At 49.4% G+C, this 18476-nt stretch overlaps 6 protein-coding genes across 6 annotated transcripts; 4 read left to right on the top strand and 2 right to left on the bottom strand.

Annotated features, from left to right (window-relative positions):
- Nucleotides 1–5845: 5845 nt before the first annotated feature.
- Nucleotides 5846–6193, top strand: N7489_005422 (uncharacterized protein; the record flags this gene model as incomplete). Its single annotated transcript, XM_056711174.1, has 1 exon — nucleotides 5846–6193. The coding sequence occupies one exon, from the start codon at nucleotides 5846–5848 to the stop codon at nucleotides 6191–6193; it is 348 nt and encodes a 115-aa protein (XP_056569595.1).
- A 104-nt stretch (nucleotides 6194–6297) lies between these two features.
- On the top strand, nucleotides 6298–7727 carry N7489_005421 (zinc-coordinating transcription factor SFP1; the record flags this gene model as incomplete). The annotated part of the gene is made up of 2 exons (XM_056711173.1): nucleotides 6298–7350; nucleotides 7416–7727. 2 exons carry the CDS (start codon nucleotides 6298–6300, stop codon nucleotides 7725–7727), a joined length of 1365 nt encoding a protein of 454 aa, XP_056569594.1.
- A 1545-nt stretch (nucleotides 7728–9272) lies between these two features.
- Nucleotides 9273–10824, bottom strand: N7489_005420 (transcription initiation factor IIA large subunit; the record flags this gene model as incomplete). The annotated part of the gene is made up of 4 exons (XM_056711172.1): nucleotides 9273–9312; nucleotides 9360–10318; nucleotides 10552–10653; nucleotides 10807–10824. The coding sequence occupies 4 exons, from the start codon at nucleotides 10822–10824 to the stop codon at nucleotides 9273–9275; spliced, it is 1119 nt and encodes a 372-aa protein (XP_056569593.1).
- Nucleotides 10825–11499: 675 nt separating this feature from the next.
- Nucleotides 11500–13353, bottom strand: N7489_005419 (WD40 repeat domain-containing protein; the record flags this gene model as incomplete). Its single annotated transcript, XM_056711171.1, has 1 exon — nucleotides 11500–13353. One exon carries the CDS (start codon nucleotides 13351–13353, stop codon nucleotides 11500–11502), a length of 1854 nt encoding a protein of 617 aa, XP_056569592.1.
- A 607-nt stretch (nucleotides 13354–13960) lies between these two features.
- On the top strand, nucleotides 13961–16206 carry N7489_005418 (Kelch motif domain protein; the record flags this gene model as incomplete). The annotated part of the gene is made up of 3 exons (XM_056711170.1): nucleotides 13961–14144; nucleotides 14197–14277; nucleotides 14357–16206. The coding sequence occupies 3 exons, from the start codon at nucleotides 13961–13963 to the stop codon at nucleotides 16204–16206; spliced, it is 2115 nt and encodes a 704-aa protein (XP_056569591.1).
- Nucleotides 16207–16637: 431 nt separating this feature from the next.
- N7489_005417 (uncharacterized protein) lies at nucleotides 16638–18288 on the top strand (the record flags this gene model as incomplete). The annotated part of the gene is made up of 4 exons (XM_056711169.1): nucleotides 16638–16891; nucleotides 16967–17439; nucleotides 17498–18083; nucleotides 18150–18288. The coding sequence occupies 4 exons, from the start codon at nucleotides 16638–16640 to the stop codon at nucleotides 18286–18288; spliced, it is 1452 nt and encodes a 483-aa protein (XP_056569590.1).
- Nucleotides 18289–18476: the final 188 nt, after the last annotated feature.

The following is an 18476-nucleotide window of genomic DNA, read 5'->3' as shown; positions in this document are numbered from 1 at the left end:
AGCGACTCCAATCGGGAGGTCTGGGACCACCCCATCATGGGATAGGGCAGGAAAATCAATAGGGGTGTTTCTTTTTGGCGTTTTCAAATCATCAGCCTTTTATTCCAAATTTGTTTACATTATTATGTCTTTCGCTTCTGGGAAGCATACGTATAGCCCCATTCGGCAAGCTAGCAATCAGAACAAGACTCTAAACCGTTTGCATGACTTTTTCCCACTCCACTTTTGCCACCAAATTGTGCACATTGCATAGCCCACCTGATCAAAACACAGGTTGTGTTAGTACTCCGTACTCCGTAGAGGAATCCCCACCCCGCCGGACGCGAGGGAGACTCCTAAATTCTTGCCAAGTTTTGCCAAGATGATGATTTTCCGCCAAGCCTTGTGCATTCTGATGCTCCCGCCTTGGCCGGGAGGGCAGGGATTGACGGTTATCGCGGACCATGTTCCACGACCAGGCAACAGTGCCCATTGTACGTCGTGGATGTGTATACACACAAGCAGCACCTATTTTTGGGCATTGTGAATCCTGCCAAGCCCCCCTGTTGCCAATCTTACTGCGACAGCTTATCAGTTTACAATTGTTTTGTTTTCTTCTGTTTTCTCTCTTTACACGTTGATCCTTTCATTGATTGGATTGGCTTGTTCATATCGCAAATCATCTAGGTCCACAATTGCCAGCTGGATTTCCCACCCCCTTATGTTTCTCCGGTGAGACAGCCACTTCATTCCCCCTTACCCCTCATCTGCTTATTATTTACTTCCCCACACGTTTCTCGGTGAAGAATCTGGGCGTTAACGCGCACTATTTAGCCTAGTCAACTAGTTAACTACTCTATCGATAGTTTTGGGTGATGTACTTTAAACTCCTCGTGTCCAATAAGACCCACTAATTGCAACCACATGACATATGGTATGTGAGATGGACTCTGTGAAAGGAGAATTAGCCGAGTCGGTTTTCGGATTCCGGGCTGCCCAGAAATAGGTACTCCGTGTCTCTCTAGGTACTTAGGGCTTGGGCTAGCACTAAGGTTCTCACCGGTCGATTGCGAATATGGCTGGTTCTGTGAGTAATAGATCTGTGTTACCATGTACTTTTCTTTTGATAACCTTTTTTCTCCTTAATATGCCTTGTAAGCGAGCCCTTGTGCGGGCTACGTGGACTTTATTTTGAACTTGCTTAGGAGCTGTCACACTTTAGCTTGTCAAGATATTATCCGTTCATTATATTTAGTGCCAGACCATTGAGTCTTGGGAAACGGGCGATAATTGCGTTCCTCCGTCTTGTGTGTCACAAGATATAGCCCGACGCCATTGTGTTCATTTTTATTTGCTTGCCAGCCTCACATAAGATTAAGAGCAACTTCCCAATGTACTTCTCTTGCCATCGTCCAGAGCCAGTATTGCTATGTGTTCTAACTCAATTTGAGCATCGAACAGACCATTGGCGCCAGGAGTCTGGCAGGCATGTCCACTCATTTCGTGGTAACGACATCCTCCTCGCAATCCTTCTTACCAACCACATAGTAGTTGGGACGCTTAGGGCGTCATTCCTAATTATGATCACTTCTTAATCGCGACTCCCTCATTAGCTTATTCCTTACCAAAATGCTTAACCCTCGAATGAGGCACATTCCAACCTCGTTAAGCCTCCACCTCTAGATAAGGCTTCATCACCTTGCCATCCCACTATACATTCCTCTAGACAATATCTCTGCAAACGAATCACACCCACATGCACAAAAGGGACATGACTCAGGCCTTACCATGCATGAAGGTTGACCGCTCACAATAAACCTCGGTTGTATTCCTCTTTACAGGAGATCAAGTTCCCAACGAGACCATATTAATCTCTCTCTTTATTAGTCCCAAAATTCGGCGCAATGAAAAAGCTGGTCTAACTGCATACTTCCAAGATTGCCCGCCACATTGCAAGCTACAAGATTTCCGTCATTTAGATACTACAGAAACAGCACCCTGGCAATAGTAACACCACTCTGCACCGCCCCTCCCAGATATGCTTGCCACTCAACGGAAAGGATATAATAATTGGACTCGTCTTCCACCTCTGAAAGATCTTTCCGGAGTCCCCCAAGCAACTGCGTCGCTGCAGACATAGAATCCAAACACATAAGACGTAAGGTTGACGATAAGCCCTTAAGAGTTGGATACAACTTCGGGTCGGAATCAAAATTGCCCCAGGTATCTTACTACTATTCCCAAGTGTCGCATTGTAGCATAAATAGTCATGTTAGTGCCCGTTCACGGCAGATTGCCCGAATCAGCAAGACAGACAATGTGGGTTTGAAGCAACCTTTCGAAGGGAGATGTATTTAATATCTTGGCTCTTGATTCATGTCTGTTATTTTCTCTATCGGCTAAAGATTGGAAGGGCACGTCGAATAAAGGACAATAGAGATGTGCCAGCATCTATCTTTCGTCTATACAGTATTCTAGAGTGCTTCTATCTATGGGTTCTCCCTAACTGACCATGGACTTTGGAATATTGCAAAGAGCAAATTGTATCGATATATATCATTGCTCATAAGTCTATAGGCATAGAGCGACCCATTTCCCTTGCAAATACCGGAATAGTCGTGATATTCTTAAACAACCATTGCACCTTTTACACATACTCACCAATAGCACTGACAATGTTTTAGCAAAAAAAAAACCATATCGGTATGATTATCCGGTAAATTAGCAACGCCATTAGGCGATACTGCTTCATTACTTCAGATCATGATGTAGGCCGATACACCAAGTCTAGGGGAAACTCAACATAAAGAGCGATAGTATACTGGCGAGATGCCTTGTAAATGAGAGCTCGAATCCATTGTCTATGGATCAGGTGTCAGTAAAGGTCATGCGGTCTTAAATAGTGACTTTGACTATATGCTGGCCTGTGGTGTCTTGGATGATTCGACTGCCGGTATCTAGAATCTGAGCGTGAGGCGGTCTTGATCTACATATATTGTGGACTTATCGGAGCTGGAATCGCTGTGTTATGGTCTTTGCACGGTTCTCGTAAATAAACCCAAGGACAAGGGCTTATCTCTTACGGTGCACTGGGTTGGGTTAACCTTGGAAATAATGACAGTATTCATTAGCGCCTAGGGTAGGAACTCAAAAACTGTGTATATCTATTAGCATTCTCGGAGTATTTAAGGGACATGGAAACTTGGAAGTTCTGAGTTGGCTTAGGTCACTATATAGACTAGTCAGCTTAGGAATTATGATGTGATTTGGAACATACTTTATAGGTACTCTGTATTGCATTGATCGTGATATTTATTCTCAGTTATCCCGTATTGTGCATCTTGGCAAGTAAGATGCTATTTTTAGCTACTGTCTCTGGCGGAAAAAGTCGAGATAAGCGGGGTACTGTTGGTATTCGGGCTGTGTCCCTTATATCAGCCTGAATCTGACAGTCGATCTAGAACTACAGCGTACGACGCTGTCATCGTGACCTAATAAAAGTGGTGCGGGGATAATATAATCCATGACACGGCCTGTTTTGGCCTATGATAATCCCCAGGGTTATCGAATAAGACCTGGATGCAGTCAGAAAAACAGGACACCTGCACCATCTACCTTCGATCACACAATCAACGAATCGAGACAAGGTTGTTACACTTGCATCATACCATTGTGAGACGCATCATACAATATACACCTAAGGTGCCGACAAATGGCTAAAGTCCGATCAAAATTGCTAAAGAAACGTGGACTACCCGGAACAAAACGTAGGAGGGACGCTACTTAGGGAAGAACCTCCTTCTGGGGTAAATATGCTATAGAACTGGAGTAGACTGGAATATGTGTACTTTTAATTACTCTGCATGTATATTACTGTATAGCTCGTTCTCCCCAATACATAGAAAACAGGTTGATGGGGCTGTCGAAGTCCATTGGGAAACGATAATACATGACGGTATGATCTGCCAACGTTGAGTATTAAGGCTTTCAAATAGACTGTTCAATAATGGGTGATCCCGAAATAACCCCGACGTAGATCTTATGTGTAGCATTCCAACGGCCTAGCTTATAGTTTTACCCTTGTTCTTTATACCTAACGGGGATAACGGGCGGACTCCGAGTCTCGGAAGTTTCATCTTGCCCGGAATACGCGAGTTTTCCGCCAATATGAATATTAGTACGGAGTATTTATAATATATAATTATACCGAGGTACAGGGTACATAACCATAATACATATGTACATATGTAGGTATTAGCCTACTCGTACGGAGTATTCCTTTGAAACTTGGGAAAACAAGGCGGTGTGCCGGAAAAGGCGCTAAACAGATGGAAGGCTGCCCAACTGCTTCTGCCGCGTTTCTAGCGCAAAGCCAAGACCCGCGTGTTCCGACTGAAACTTGAGAATCGCCACTCATTTCCAAGATTGGAAGTTATGATTTTCAGATCAATTTCCCGGTAGCTCTTTAAACAATATAGGACATGCAATAGAGAGGGTTTTTGAATGTACAGACTGATATGTTGTATATTGTACTAGCCACATCACCAGCCCCCAATTATTGACACACTTTAAAAGGTTATGCAATGACGAAGTGTTCAAAGTCGCCACTCAGATCTCTTATCTGAGATTTACCCCTTGCAGATGACCCCGGATTTTACAGGGAATCTGAGTTTCTTCAACGCCTCGATCTGTCTATCGCTTCACATTTATAGATCTACTTATTACGATTCCCAGGGAAGATTTGTAGAAAGTGGAGAGTCTTTCTTCACAACCAGAAAAAAGTCGACATGGCAGGAGAAAGTGTTGCTGCTCCACTTACGGCGCCGGGAGGCCGGTATAATAATAATAATAATAATAATAATCGTTCCACCTCGGATGGAGTATAGGTATCCAGTCAGTCTAGCTCACTACGTAACTCAACATAATTCAGCTATACTACTTGTTCAGAACAGCAGGAGATATTATCCCCGTTTGTCCGCAGCCCAAAAATTAATATCACCATCATTGACTCGGGGACTACTTCTGTGTAGAGTTAGGTATAGTCCCCGATTGAACCAAATTAGTCATAAGATACAGTACACTAGCCGTTTCAGGTAATTTAGTATGTTACGGATCATGACGTTGGCATCCTGCAAGCGGTGTGTAGAGGATACGCCTAACTATACTGCTAGATACGCTTTCAGGTACTCTGGTTGTTATTTCAATGACTAGACCGTGATAGACAAGGATCGTCGAATTAACCCGTCAAATTCTATACTCTGTAGTTAGCGCTATAATATCGAAATATAATTACTCGGGTCCGGCTCAAGGCCAAGATTCGGTAGGGAAACAATCACGTGGGGTAAATACCGTAACGGCGCTTGTCCCAAACCGGAAGCGTTGCCATCTCATACCCCCGTCTTCATGAGCCCTTGCCCCTGCTGTTTCTCTGACTTATCACTCTTCGATTGCAATATTACTCTCTCTGTACTGTACTTCTCCTCTCATTCTTCAGGTTATTCTTAAAAAGGCAAGAAAAGGGAGCTGTACTCCTCCAAGTGACTCGACAACTTTCTGCCAAAGCGGGACATCATCCGAGGGTGGACTCCTGCGTGTGAACCCGCCCAAAAACCGCCATCCACTCAAAAGTCCACTCATCGAGGGGCACCGACTGTCTCAAAGTCGCATTCTTATTCTCTTCGGATTTTATCTGTGTGAGCTTCGCGCTTCAACGCCGGACTCGAAGAAACCCTGTCATCCATAAGCCCCTCGGGTTTTGGCGTGACATCGCGCAACACCGGACAGGGAACTAGGATATCGATTCGTCAAACCTCGACTTGGAATTCTTACTATCTTTACCAAAAATTCATACTACCAGTTTGTCACGATGACTGGTGCTACGCCTATTGATATTTCCTCTCGGCAGTCGACCTCGGTGTCGCCCCCGGGTCAGCAGGCGTCCAATCTGACCTCGGCGCTGCAAAGAGCGGGCAACGGCGAGCGCACAGGGAGCTTTTCACATCTCCCCGGGGGAGGACTCGGCGTGTTCAAGGCCCCGCCACCTCGTAAGGATTCGATCGGCGCAGCCACGGCACAATGGGGGAACGGGACGAAACCTATTACGATGTCGGGATCTGCCCGCGACAAAGGTCGCCGCGAGTCACTCGCAGGGAGTTTGGTGGGTGGCATGAGCTGGGGTGGTGTATCTGTCGGTAGTTGGATACGTGATGAGTGAGTGGCCTGTCCAGACCCTAGAAGCCGCGGGGGAACCCTTCACCGTGTATTGCTATTGTCGCACTGCATCAAGAGCTGACCAAGAAAAATTTCCGCAGTATCATAATGACTGGCACATCACCATTTACCTTCCAGTCCCCGTCTTTCCATTCGTCGTCGTATCTCCCGAAGTTGGAAGCGAATTTTATGCGAGACTTTTCGTGCTGCGGTGTGACGTTACCGACGCTCCATGACCTATTACAGCACTACGAAGAAGCCCATGCGACCAAGTCGCCCAACCAGGGCCATCGGCCGAGCCAGGGTGAGAATCGAGCTGCCTTGGCGGCTGCCGCAATCGCGCAACAACAGAACCAACAGCATGGCAGCCAAGGACGTGGTCTGCAGCCCGACCGGACCCTGGACATGCAGCGCAAATTGGGCCAGAATCCATCACCATTGCAGCACGCGGATCTAGACACAATCGACGACATGGAGTTGGACGACGCCCTAGGAGACGGAGATGGCTCAGGGTCGCAGATGTTCTCTTCTCAGCTGCATGAGGGTGGACAGGGCGCATATGGTAACTCCAACCAGCAGCAGTTAAATCTGGGTATGCTTCCAAGCCACCAAGGATTTAGCACACCCTCGCAACCTGGTACACCGATCGGATCTGGACGATCAATTTCACTGCAGAACAATCCCACTGTCTCTTCCGTCAACACCCCGACTTTGATGGCCAACCCGCTCCAGAATTCGCAGTTTCGAAATACGCCCGATTCATCCGGACCAGGGACCCCGGCCGAAATCGACGAGAGCATGATGGGTGGATTCGGTGAACTCAGTATGCAGAATAACACCATGGGCCAAAATCAGAATCAGTTTGGCCGCTTCAATGGGAACAATAATGACATGGTCGATCTTTGCATCGACGAGCCGGCCAAGCGGCTGTTCAGCCCCAGTGGTGGCATGGGTTCGCCCAACGCCCACTTTAAGCTCAGTGGAGCTCAATATGGCCCGAATAGCGATATTGCACGACGGATCCGCGAACAACAATTGCTGGCTGGTGTTCCCGACACCACCGTTATTCTTCCCAACGAAGAACCCAAGCCGTTCCGATGCCCCGTTATCGGCTGTGAGAAGGCATACAAGAACCAAAACGGACTCAAATACCACAAAGCTGTAAGTCCGACCTGATATCCACGACATTCGTCTTATTTTTCTAACCACTCCCTCTTTCATTCCAGCATGGCCATAATAACCAACAACTTCACGACAACGCCGACGGCACGTTCTCGATCGTCAACCCAGAGACATCAGCGCCGTACCCCGGCACGCTTGGCATGGAGAAGGAAAAGCCCTATCGCTGCGAGGTGTGCGGCAAGCGCTACAAGAACCTGAACGGACTCAAGTACCATAAATCACACTCACCACCCTGCAACCCGGATTTCCAGCTTGGAGGTCGTAACCTCGCCCTCGGCGGTGGAGTCATGCAAGGGCAAAACATCAACGTTGCTGGAGCTGGCCTCCCCGGAATTGGCGAAGAAGGCCTTCTGTGAACCCGTGAACAAATATGTCATTATGTCCATACATAATTCCCAATAATTGACGCGAACGATCTCGACGGCTTTCGGGGGTGAGAGCACTCCTGCACACACGATGTCATGATTTTGAATTGGGTCCGGTGACTTTGGAGTTATTGCTTTTCTTTTTCCTCTCTTCAAAAATTGTTCCCTCTGGCTTATTTATTGACTGGGCTTTGTCATGCCCCTTTACTTTTCGTTTCTGCTGTCTGGTAGATCCTACTGGCATGATCGGTTTACTTCCACGCTTGATATCCCTCGCCGTTTCCAGATCCTGTCTACTTGGCTGGTAATAGAGCAATTCTTGAGCGATCAAGATCAAGATCAAACACCCTTTCTCAGCAAAGAGCTGTCTAGAAGAGTCTGCTTGCACTTGCTTGCTTTTACTCTGTTCATCTTGTTTCGCTTCTTTATACGGCATTTGTGTCTTCCGTGGGAGACAAACTAGGGAATCGGATATCTCCCGAATCCACACATCTTGCTACTCCTTTGTTGTTGCTGCGTTCTTGCAAGGACTGACTTCGTGCCTTGTTTCCATTCGTGTCCCCGTTCATTGCGTTCAGTGTTTTCGCTCATGTGCCTCTTCCAACGACGACAGTCGCAAATTCGAAAATGCCGCCTTGAGCGCCTGGGACTGACCACCACCGAAAGACTTTGGCGAAATGGGATTTGGCAGGGTTTATCTGGAATCATGTGCGAGGTACGAGGTTCTGGGGTTGGTCTTCCCTCTTTCACACCCATTTGGTGTTCGCCTTTTCTTCCCTGCGTCTCTCCTACCTATGTAGGGATGGGATATGGACTGGATCTAGGATCTGGGTATCTAAAAAGTGCGGTTTCTCGGCGTCGGATCATTGTAGATATGGATTTTTTTGATACGATTTGGCTCTTTTTGCCCATTGTTACTTATCTTCTTTTTTTGTCTTGCTATTGATTTATTTTTCTTCACCTCGTTTTCGGTTACGTTTGTTATTGTAGATCCGGGTTCTGGACTTAGTTTAGTAGACTATAGCACCTACTATCCAATCAATGGCGGTTTTGTCTAAACCTCTAAGCGGATGGTTGAAGATGAAACTAAGCCAAGTGGAAATTGTTCAGAATCATAGTTTCATTTGTGCTACATATTCCGAAGCCAGCAAGACCGGCCGATCATTTAAGCAAGTACAGAACCAACCTCGGAAGGCATGGCTAGGAGCAGAGAAGCATGTAAAAAGAAGCAAAAGCAGAATCCATCCATATTTGTAAGCGCCGTGAGCCATTGGAAGCTCAAAATCAAAGAAAAAGCGGAGCAAAGACTCGGTTGCCGACCATGTCGATATTTGGGTAGTGAGAATCATGAGAAATATTTCGCTTGCACAGACCGTTTCGAGGGCATGATTGAAAAGACGTAGGGATTGGTTTTCGTTTGTGCTGTGAGAAAGCACATGTAGAGGGGAAAAAAATGTTACAGAACGAGAAAAGAGGTTTCGTCAATGGAAATCAGAGGACGGGTTGAGAAAACACAAAGTGATGGTGTCGTTTCGACTACCATTCGAATTCACCTTGGCCCTTGTGGAAGACATATCTAGTATGATTAGTATGTGCTAATATGGCAGACTGGGATCCACTTACTCTTTGCCTCCAGTGGTCAGGATGCCATCCTTCAAGGTGCACTTCCACTTGTTCTTCACCCGCTGGACCTTGTCGTATGTGCAAAGCATGACCTGGCCCTCCGATTCATCTGCGTCGTGGTCATCAGCAACCAGGTCATCGGGATCATCCAGGTCCGAATTAATGGCGTCTTCATCTTCCTCCTTGACATCGTCTTCTCCGCCATCGAACTGGCCAGTGACGCGAGGGGCAGATGAAGTTGACTCGGTGGTAGTATTTTGGCTCAGGGGTGCGGTGAGAGCCGCACGGCGAGCGACCTTGGAAGAGGACTCGTGCTCTTCCAAGGGACGGAGGAGACCTCCACCCTCATACTGAGACATGCGCTGCTTGAGATGCTCGCGCAGAAGTCGGTCACCTTCTCCATTTTCGGCAGCTGCTCTTCGGCGTGCTACCTCTGCCTTCCAGTCGGTCATCGGGTCACCTCCACCATCAGTCTGCCCTGGACCCATGTGTGGGTAAGTCTGTTCTTGTTTGATTTGTGGCATTTGCGCGTGGGCGTTAGGGTGCATCTGAGGGTATCCTTGTCCAGCTTGGGCCTGGGCTTGCATTTGGTGGACCGAGTTCGCGGCTGCGGCACCGTATTTCTGCTGAAGCGCATTTGCAGCACGGTCGCGAGCCGACTGAGGGTTGAGACCATGTGGTGGCATGGGTGTGGTCATGTGCGGCATTCCGGGTTGGCCGTTGGTTCCTGGCTCGGTCTTGATGCGAGGCCCACCCATAGGGGGCATGGTGTGCGAGGGTCCAGCTTGGGGCATTGAGACAGGCGGGGGAACATATTGCGGCTGGGGAGGAGGTTGTCGGGGAGCGTTGGAGGGGACAGTAGCGGTGGGGAGGGGAACAGAGTGCTGCTGAGGAGGCTGAGGAGCAGGATCCCAGGGGAAATGAGCGACATTCACAGAAGAAAGCTTGTGTTGCCAGGTCTATATAGATAATAATTAGCACCTTGTATGAGATAATCAAGTAATCTTGGCAGTCTAAAAGCGCCTAAGCGGGTAAGGCCGGGACATATAAAGGGAAGACTCATAAGCCGGTGTTCCCCCATAAGCACCGCCTCCCGCACCACCTCGACCATCCCCGCTTTTGGGGAAATCATCCACACCAGACTTTTTGACAACACAGGACAGGTGTATAGGTAGGAAAATATGGTACTAACCTCGCGGAGATCATGCAGAGTCTGCTGATCGACACCGCTTTCCTCAAAGTCCACCTGGGAGGCATCACAGACCTCCTGGATGACCTTCTCGAAAACCGCACCCTATGAAGCCATAAGTGTCAGCTCTCATCTCAGATCAGAGAAACCTCAAAGGCAAAATTAGAAGAATATGGTCACAAGTGAAGAGCAAAGACTCTATGCGAGCAACGGCTGAGGATAAACAGGGCGCTTGCTGGAGAAGAAGCTGGGACTTACCACTTGCTGGTTAGACATGACTGCTGAGCAAGAACACTTTGATGAGCTGGTGGATGATTATGCGGAGCGAGCAAAGAGCAGGCAATAAACGACTGGCGAAAGGTATTGGGTAAGGATAGCCTGGCTAGGAAATAAAGTGCTCCGTCGCAACTATCAAGTTGCCGAAGTGCTGGTCGGTCACACCAACGAATGACGCAATATCAAGCAATTCGTGAATGCCTATCTTTCACACGAATAGAAAGGAGAAGAAAAGCTCTAAAAGACAAGTTCCACAAGTGCAAATGTCTGAGGAAAACGAGACGGTGAGTTTCGCGATGGGGTGGTAAAGGTGAAAGTCACGGCTCTGCGGTCGAAATCCCACTGTATCGCCGAGGCTTAGTCATCGACGACCAACCCGGGCACTTTTAAAGTAGAAACTTGAGTAAATCGAGAGATTAGAGACAAGATCCAGATAAAATAAAAGACGATGATAAAATGAATTAAAGCAGCTGTAAGAATGGCATTTAGACAATTTGTACAGCCAGTTTACAGGAAAGTAAGTACAAAGAACACCATCAGAACACCAAAATCATCACCTAAAAGAACCATTACACCGAAATTAGTGTCCCAGCCCATCAATGCTTTCAATATCACCATGAACCAGGGTATCCAACGAGAAAAAAAAATTGAAAAATGAAGACATCTTGCAAGCGTCTAGCGGATGGTCATAGACTTAGTCATCTGAGCCTTGCTGCCGACACCACCTTCGCGAGCAGAGGAGGCACTGCTACCAGCCTTGCGCTCAAAGATCTTCCAGAACTTCAGACTCTCGTCGGCTGCAGTGGTGGCCAGCATCTGTCCATCAGGGCTGATGGCACTGTGGAGGACGCGAGTCTCGTGAGCAGGGATCTCAACGTTGCGAACCAAAGTTGGGTAGCTCCAGATACTGAGAGAGTTGTCGGGGAAGCCGCTAGAGCTGACAATCTCGCGGTAGTGGTTGCTCCAGCGCAGGGAAGTGACCTGGGAGCCAGTGTCAATGCTGTTGGTGCGGGCACCGGTGGTGGTGTTCCAGAAGTGAATGTGACGGTCATAGGAACCACCACCAGTGGCGAGGAGGTTGGATTGCCAAGGGCACCAGCTCAGAGCCTTGACGGCGGCGCGGTGGTTGGTCTTGGTGAACTTGGGAGCGCTCAGAGAGCGAGCATCCCAGATGTTGACGAGGTTGTCGTTTCCACCAGTGGCGAGCTGAGCGCCGTCAGAGCGCCATTCGAGACCGCACACCTCAGAGGTATGAGAGACGAGCTCTGCGGTCTTGTGCTCTGCGATGCGAACATCGTGGTTGAAGACAAGCCCGCTACGAGCTCCGGTGGACAGAGTGTGCTTGTTCCACCCCATAACACCGACGCGGGAGTCGTGGCCGTACATGCTGCGAAGCTTGGAACCTTCCTCAACATCCCAAATCTGGACCTCACCGGTTCCCAAGCCAACACCGACGTACGCACCGTCCCCGCTCCACTTCACGCTGCTAACGTATGTGTCGGGGGAGGTTTCCAAAAGGCAGTTGACAGAGCCAGACTCAGCAGACCAGACATAAACGTTTCGCTCAAGTCCAATAGCGACCTGATTGCCAGAGCTCCAATCGAGCAAATTGAGATAGTAGTCATCCAGAAGACCTGGGGCATCCAAGACCCGTTCGGGTGCAGTTTGAACACGGCGACGGAACTGGGCAGCTGTGGATTTGGCAGGACGGAGAGGACGGTTATATTGAGCACGAAGATCAATGGGCTTCGACGACTCGGGAGGGGGAGGCTTAAAGGCAAGAATGCGAGTGTTCATGTTCACCCCACAAGCTTCAGCCAGAGAGGATTTGTAAGCCACAGCATCAGGGGCCGGGCGAGTATAGGTAGAAGGCTCATTGTCATCCAAACCCAAGTTCTCCAAAGCAGCGGTAAGGTCATCATCCGATCCACGCGCACCAATGTCGAACGCGCTGGCCGCCGAGGCGAGTACCGATGATCCATCAGCTCCACCGCTCTTAGGGCGTTGTTTCTCCTCAGGCTTTGCGGCCCCGCTAGTGGCTAGACCTTCACTTGCAGTGCGGTTGGGAATAAAACGGTCACCCGCGTTGTGCGGAATACGCACAGTTGTCTTGCTGGCACGAGCCCGGCTAGGAATCTCGCGGCGGGCGTGCTCTTTTGAAGGAGTGTTGGCTGTTGTCGCACTTGTGCCGGTCAAAGTCCAGTCCGAGACACCGAGCTCCAAGTGCTTGGGCGACTTGCGGGTGCGGGTGCTGGCAATGTTCGACTTGTTCGCCTTGGGAGAGTCACGGTGGGTGGCGCGAGCTGCTTTTGAGATCGACTTGGCAAAGTGGGCGGAGAGGTTTCCACCGTATACTGACTTGGCTTGGCTGCGGCCGGCATCAGACTGGCGAGGAGGGGTGAAGGGTGACGAGTGGCCGCTTGCGCGAGGGTTGGGCGAAGGGCTCAGAGGCATACGGCCTCCAGCAGTCTTGGAGGAGAAGAGTCCATGGTGGCTCTTTACTGGAGTCGATGCAGTAGCAGACGCCATATTAATATATGATCAGAGTAGATGTATGGGATCAACCCCAATAGAAGATGCAATGCGAATTGATGCAGAGGCTAATGCGAGATCAACCAACAGAAAAAGTATGCAGACAATTGATGATAGCAAGATTGAGAGATGTAGAAAAGGAAAAGGAGGTTCAGGAGAAAAGCGAATAAATAGAAGGTACGTTAGGTAGCTACTATACTGAAAAGCATGAGGCTCTCCCCATAGCAACGGTTACCTGAGCTACATAGCACACTAAACCATATTGGGACTGGCGTTGCCATACCGCGCTTTCCCTCTTTGGTGATAATTGTCTTGGCATTAATTTCAATGACAGTCGTCTTTTCAGTAAGGAACAAAGAAGGTGAGAGCCTGTACCAAATATATCTTCTATCGGCCATATAAAGGAGAAAATGTCGTGACCAGTTGTTTTAAAGTGCGGATCCAATCCAATCCCTTTTTCGCCACTGGGATGGCGCATCCCATCTCCTCTTTGCAATCCCCCACCACGTTCCTCTCAGTACCACCGAGACCCACCACAACTTCTCCCTGGCCGGGATCTTCGAGGGTCTTAAACCCGATATCCTGTTGTACTCCCTCTATAGCAATGCAGGACGCATACCTAATGCCTGCCAGTCAGGCTGGCGGTCGCCGGACGAGCGCGGACTATCGACCCAGCATAAAGAAGGCCCAGGGTCATGTCCCCGCGTGCCTGGTCAATGCCTCGGTGACGTACTGCAGCAATGATCGCATTTATGCGTTTGGAGGGTTTGACCAATTTACCGATGAAGGTTGCCATTCTCCTTAGCCTATATTTTCTAAAATGGCACTGATAATTTTTAGTTTATAACCACGTGCTCAGACTGGACTTGGAGACTTTGCGCTGGGAGCTCGTTGACAACTACGGCGACATCCCCGGAGTTCGTATGGGTAACGACTCTCTCTTCTCATTCGTCCATGTTGAATGATGAACACTCTAACTAGAAATTTAAATTTCTGATAGGTCACACGGCGACATTGTATCAAGGGGATAAATTGATTGTATTTGGAGGCGAAAATGAACATCGCGAATATCTCTCCGACGTCGTCATTCTTGATCTCAATACCTTCACCTGGACACTTCCCGAAATTCGTGGGTCGATCCCGCGTGGTCGAGCGCGGCATGCTGCCGTCATCCATGAAGACAAGCTTTTTATAGTGGGTGGAGTGACAGGCATAGGAGGCGTGACAGGGGAGAAGAATGTGATCTTGGATGACTTGTCCTACCTCGATCTCCAAACATGGACCTGGTCTCGCACATGGAGCTTCACTGCTCGCTTCGATCATACAGCTTGGGTTTGGGGCACACGGCTGTGGATATTTGGCGGATTAGGTCCGAACATGGAACGGACGACTGATATCTGGTGGCTTGACCTTAAGGGATCCCCCTCGCTGGCCGGAAACACTACTCCCCAAGGTAGCGTCATCTCCCTGGACGTCAATCTTTCTACAGCTCATCTTCCAGACTCTATATCTAGCAGCCCTCACCAAATGTCGCCCCGCTCCGGAATCTACGCCGCCAATTCAGGGAGCGTGCAGGTACGCAGTTTGAGCCGACGCAAGCCAGTTGCGCCTGGTGCCATATCTTGTCTTAGGTTTGATTCTGGTCCCCATGTCCCCTCCCTCTTTTCTGGTACTCATTTTCATTCATTTGCCTCTGGTGTCCTGCTCGATCTAATCACGCCGTCGGAGACCGTACGGTCGCATGATTGTAACCTGTCGGCTCTGGACCTCAACTCGCTGCGCTGGCAACGGCTGGCTGATGGCCAAGAGATCTTCCGACCTGGCTATCGATGGCACTACTGCACTGTCAATGACGCGGGGACCAAAGCATGGCTCTTGGGATGTAGCCTTGATGTTGCGAACGCACCGGGAGGTAGCGACGAGAATCATATGAGTGAAGTCCTGACTATCGATTTGGAAAAGTATGGTTTGCTAGGTAACGGCCTGTCGGCAGAACCTTCCGAACAAGGCGCACCTTGGACGTCTGATCAAATTGGCTCCTCCCAAGTTTCCGGGCTTGGAACCGATCTAGCCGCCGTTTTTGACAAACCCCCTGAGTCCGGAAGTGGTACGGACTTTGTTATCACCGCTGTTCGTGACGATCATGACGGGTCTGTATTGGAAGATGTGGGCGACACATCGTGCGTTTCCCCATCCCAGGCCCAGCCGACCTTTGTGGAACACAACCCCTGGACCTCCGAGCCCATCCATGTCCACCGTATCATCCTCCAGCTCAGGTGGCCACATTTCAAGCGTCTGTACTCCGCCCAGATGGCTGAGTACCACACTAAGCGGATGCACATCCCCGAGCCTTATTCTGTTGTACGCGCGTTTCTCTATTACCTGTACACAGACAGTATCGCCGGTCATCCAGACTGTTGTTCGAGCGCTATCGACGTTGCGGGTATGCTTGTTATGGCCAATCTTTATGACATGCCGAAGCTTCGCCTGCTGTGCGTCAATAGATTAAGCCAAGAGCTCGATGTGGACAACGCGGCCATTGTCTGGGAACGTGCGGGGCGGACCAATGAGCATTGGTTGATGCGCCGAGCAGCACAATTTTGCCTGACATACTGGGGCCGTGTGGTACGGACAGACGGTTTCAAATCGCTCAGCCACCGGAGTTTGATTCAGCTTTGCGAGGTAGTGGATACAGAAGGTCGCGTCTTCGCAGGGCCTGAGTTGGAGATGGTCACATTCGGAGCAGATGGCCTAGGTGACCGAGATAAAGGCTCTCGAATGCGGCTGGGATCTACTGCAGACGAGATGTCCGAAGTTGACCCGGACGACGAAGGGATGGAGATTTCATGAATTGCATGAACTGCATGAAACGCACGAATGGGGCACGCATTATATTCCGGAGTTCTTTGCGGGATCATTTTCTATATTAGGTTGTATTGTATTCGCATCTACCCATTTCTATAACGAGTTTTGAATATATTCCTTTTCTTTCAATATGACCGGGCCGTTTAACCGCTCCAGGGCTGGCGATTTCGAGCCAATTCGTTGTCACGAGGTGTGGAGCCTCTCGACGCTCTTGACGCGGACTTCACTCCGGATCGCGGAGGTCATTCCTGTCACGATAAGGAGCTCACCATTGTAGTCTCACACTTGCGTTTCAACAAAATAAGAAAAATAGAACGGTTTCAAATCACATAAATATCGATGTGCGCTCGAATTCAAGACAATTTGGTTGGCACACAGCTATTCCAGCTATTCCCTTGATTGACATTCATTTCACCATGGGATCCACCGAGCAATCCACTCTTCCCTCCGATTTCCTCTGGGGCTTTGCAACTGCCGCATACCAGATTGAGGGAGGAGTGAACGATGATGGACGCGCCCCGTCGATTTGGGATACATTCTGCAAGATCCCCGGCAAGATTGCCGGCGGCGGAACTGGAGATGTAGCTTGCGACTCCTACCATCGCACACATGAGGATATCGCCTTATTGAAAGAATGCGGTGCCCAGGCATACCGATTTTCCCTATCATGGTTTGTCTCTATGCCCATCAGTTCGAGCTTCAATCTTTAAATCGTTTGCTAACCCCAGCTTGTCTAAATGTATAGGTCTCGCATTATCCCTCTCGGCGGCCGGAACGATCCGATCAACAAGAAAGGCATAGAGTTCTACCAGAAGTTCGTGGATGACCTGATTGATGCGGGCATTACCCCTATGATTACTCTCTACCACTGGGACCTTCCGGATGAGCTCGACAAGCGGTACGGTGGACCTCTCAACAAGGAGGAATTCGTCGCCGACTTCGCACGCTATGCCCGAGTGGTATTCGAGGCCTTTGGATCCAAGGTCAAACACTGGATCACTTTCAATGAGCCCTGGTGTGTCAGTGTTCTTGGATATAACAATGGTTCCTTCGCCCCGGGCCACACGAGTGATCGCATCAAGAGCCCAGTGGGAGATAGCTCGACTGAGCCGTGGATTGTCAGCCACAGCTTGCTAGTTGCCCACGGAGCCGCGGTGAAGATTTACCGCGATGAATTCAAAGAATGGAACGGTGGTGAGATTGGCATTACGCTGAACGGTATGTCCCCATTCTCCCCGCATTACATAGAGCCTTTGTTAACCATATCGTCAACTAGGTGACTGGGCCGAGCCCTGGGACCCTGAGAACCCCGCCGATGTGGAAGCCTGTGACCGCAAGATCGAGTTCGCCATCTCATGGTTCGCCGACCCGATCTACCACGGTAAATACCCGGACAGTATGATCAGACAACTTGGTGACCGTCTGCCAACCTGGACCCCGGAGGACATTGCTCTTGTCAAAGGCAGCAATGACTTCTACGGCATGAACCACTACTGCGCGAACTTCATCCGCGCTAAGACGGGAGAGCCGGATATTAACGATATCGCGGGTAACCTGGAGCTTCTTCTCGAAGACAAGAACGGCGTGAGTGTGGGGCCTATCACACAATCGCCTTGGCTGCGCCCATCCGCCATTGGGTTCCGGAAACTGCTCAAGTGGCTCAGTGAGCGGTACGACTATCCCAAGATCTATGTCACCGAGAACGGGACAAGTGTCCTGGGCGAGAACGATATGCCGCTCGAGGAGTTGCTCAACGATGAGTTCCGCGTGCAGTATTTCCGGGATTATATCGGTGCTATGGCTGATGCTTATACCCATGACGGCGTCAATGTGCGGGCTTACATGGCTTGGAGTCTTATGGAGTATGTTTTAGACCTTGTTCCCTTGATGGTTTTGGTATAACGTCTGACTAACTTGTTTTTTTACAGCAACTTCGAGTGGGCTGAGGGTTACGAGACACGCTTCGGTGTGACTTTTGTCGACTATGAGAATGACCAGAAGAGAATCCCAAAGAAGAGCGCCAAGGAGATTAGCCAGATCTTTGATCGGTTGATCGAGAAGGCCTAAGATGGACGCGGCGCCCATTAACATTTATGCTGGTGGACTCCAGCAACTGCCATGATACCTGGATCCTATACGAAGTTTTGAATGCACATGATATTTGATTTTCCAGTAACTCCCCGAGCCGTGTAGCTCAGTACGCAATACAGCAAACTTGTGAGGATTGGGGAAGTTCAAAACTGTCTATCATAGGA

This window comes from Penicillium chrysogenum, assembly GCF_028827035.1.
Source record: "Penicillium chrysogenum strain IBT 35668 chromosome Unknown utg000002l_segment0_segment0, whole genome shotgun sequence".
NCBI lineage: Eukaryota > Fungi > Ascomycota > Eurotiomycetes > Eurotiales > Aspergillaceae > Penicillium > Penicillium chrysogenum.
The sequence above is the reverse complement of the archived record's forward strand: the minus strand, read 5'-3'. Positions and strand labels throughout refer to the sequence as shown.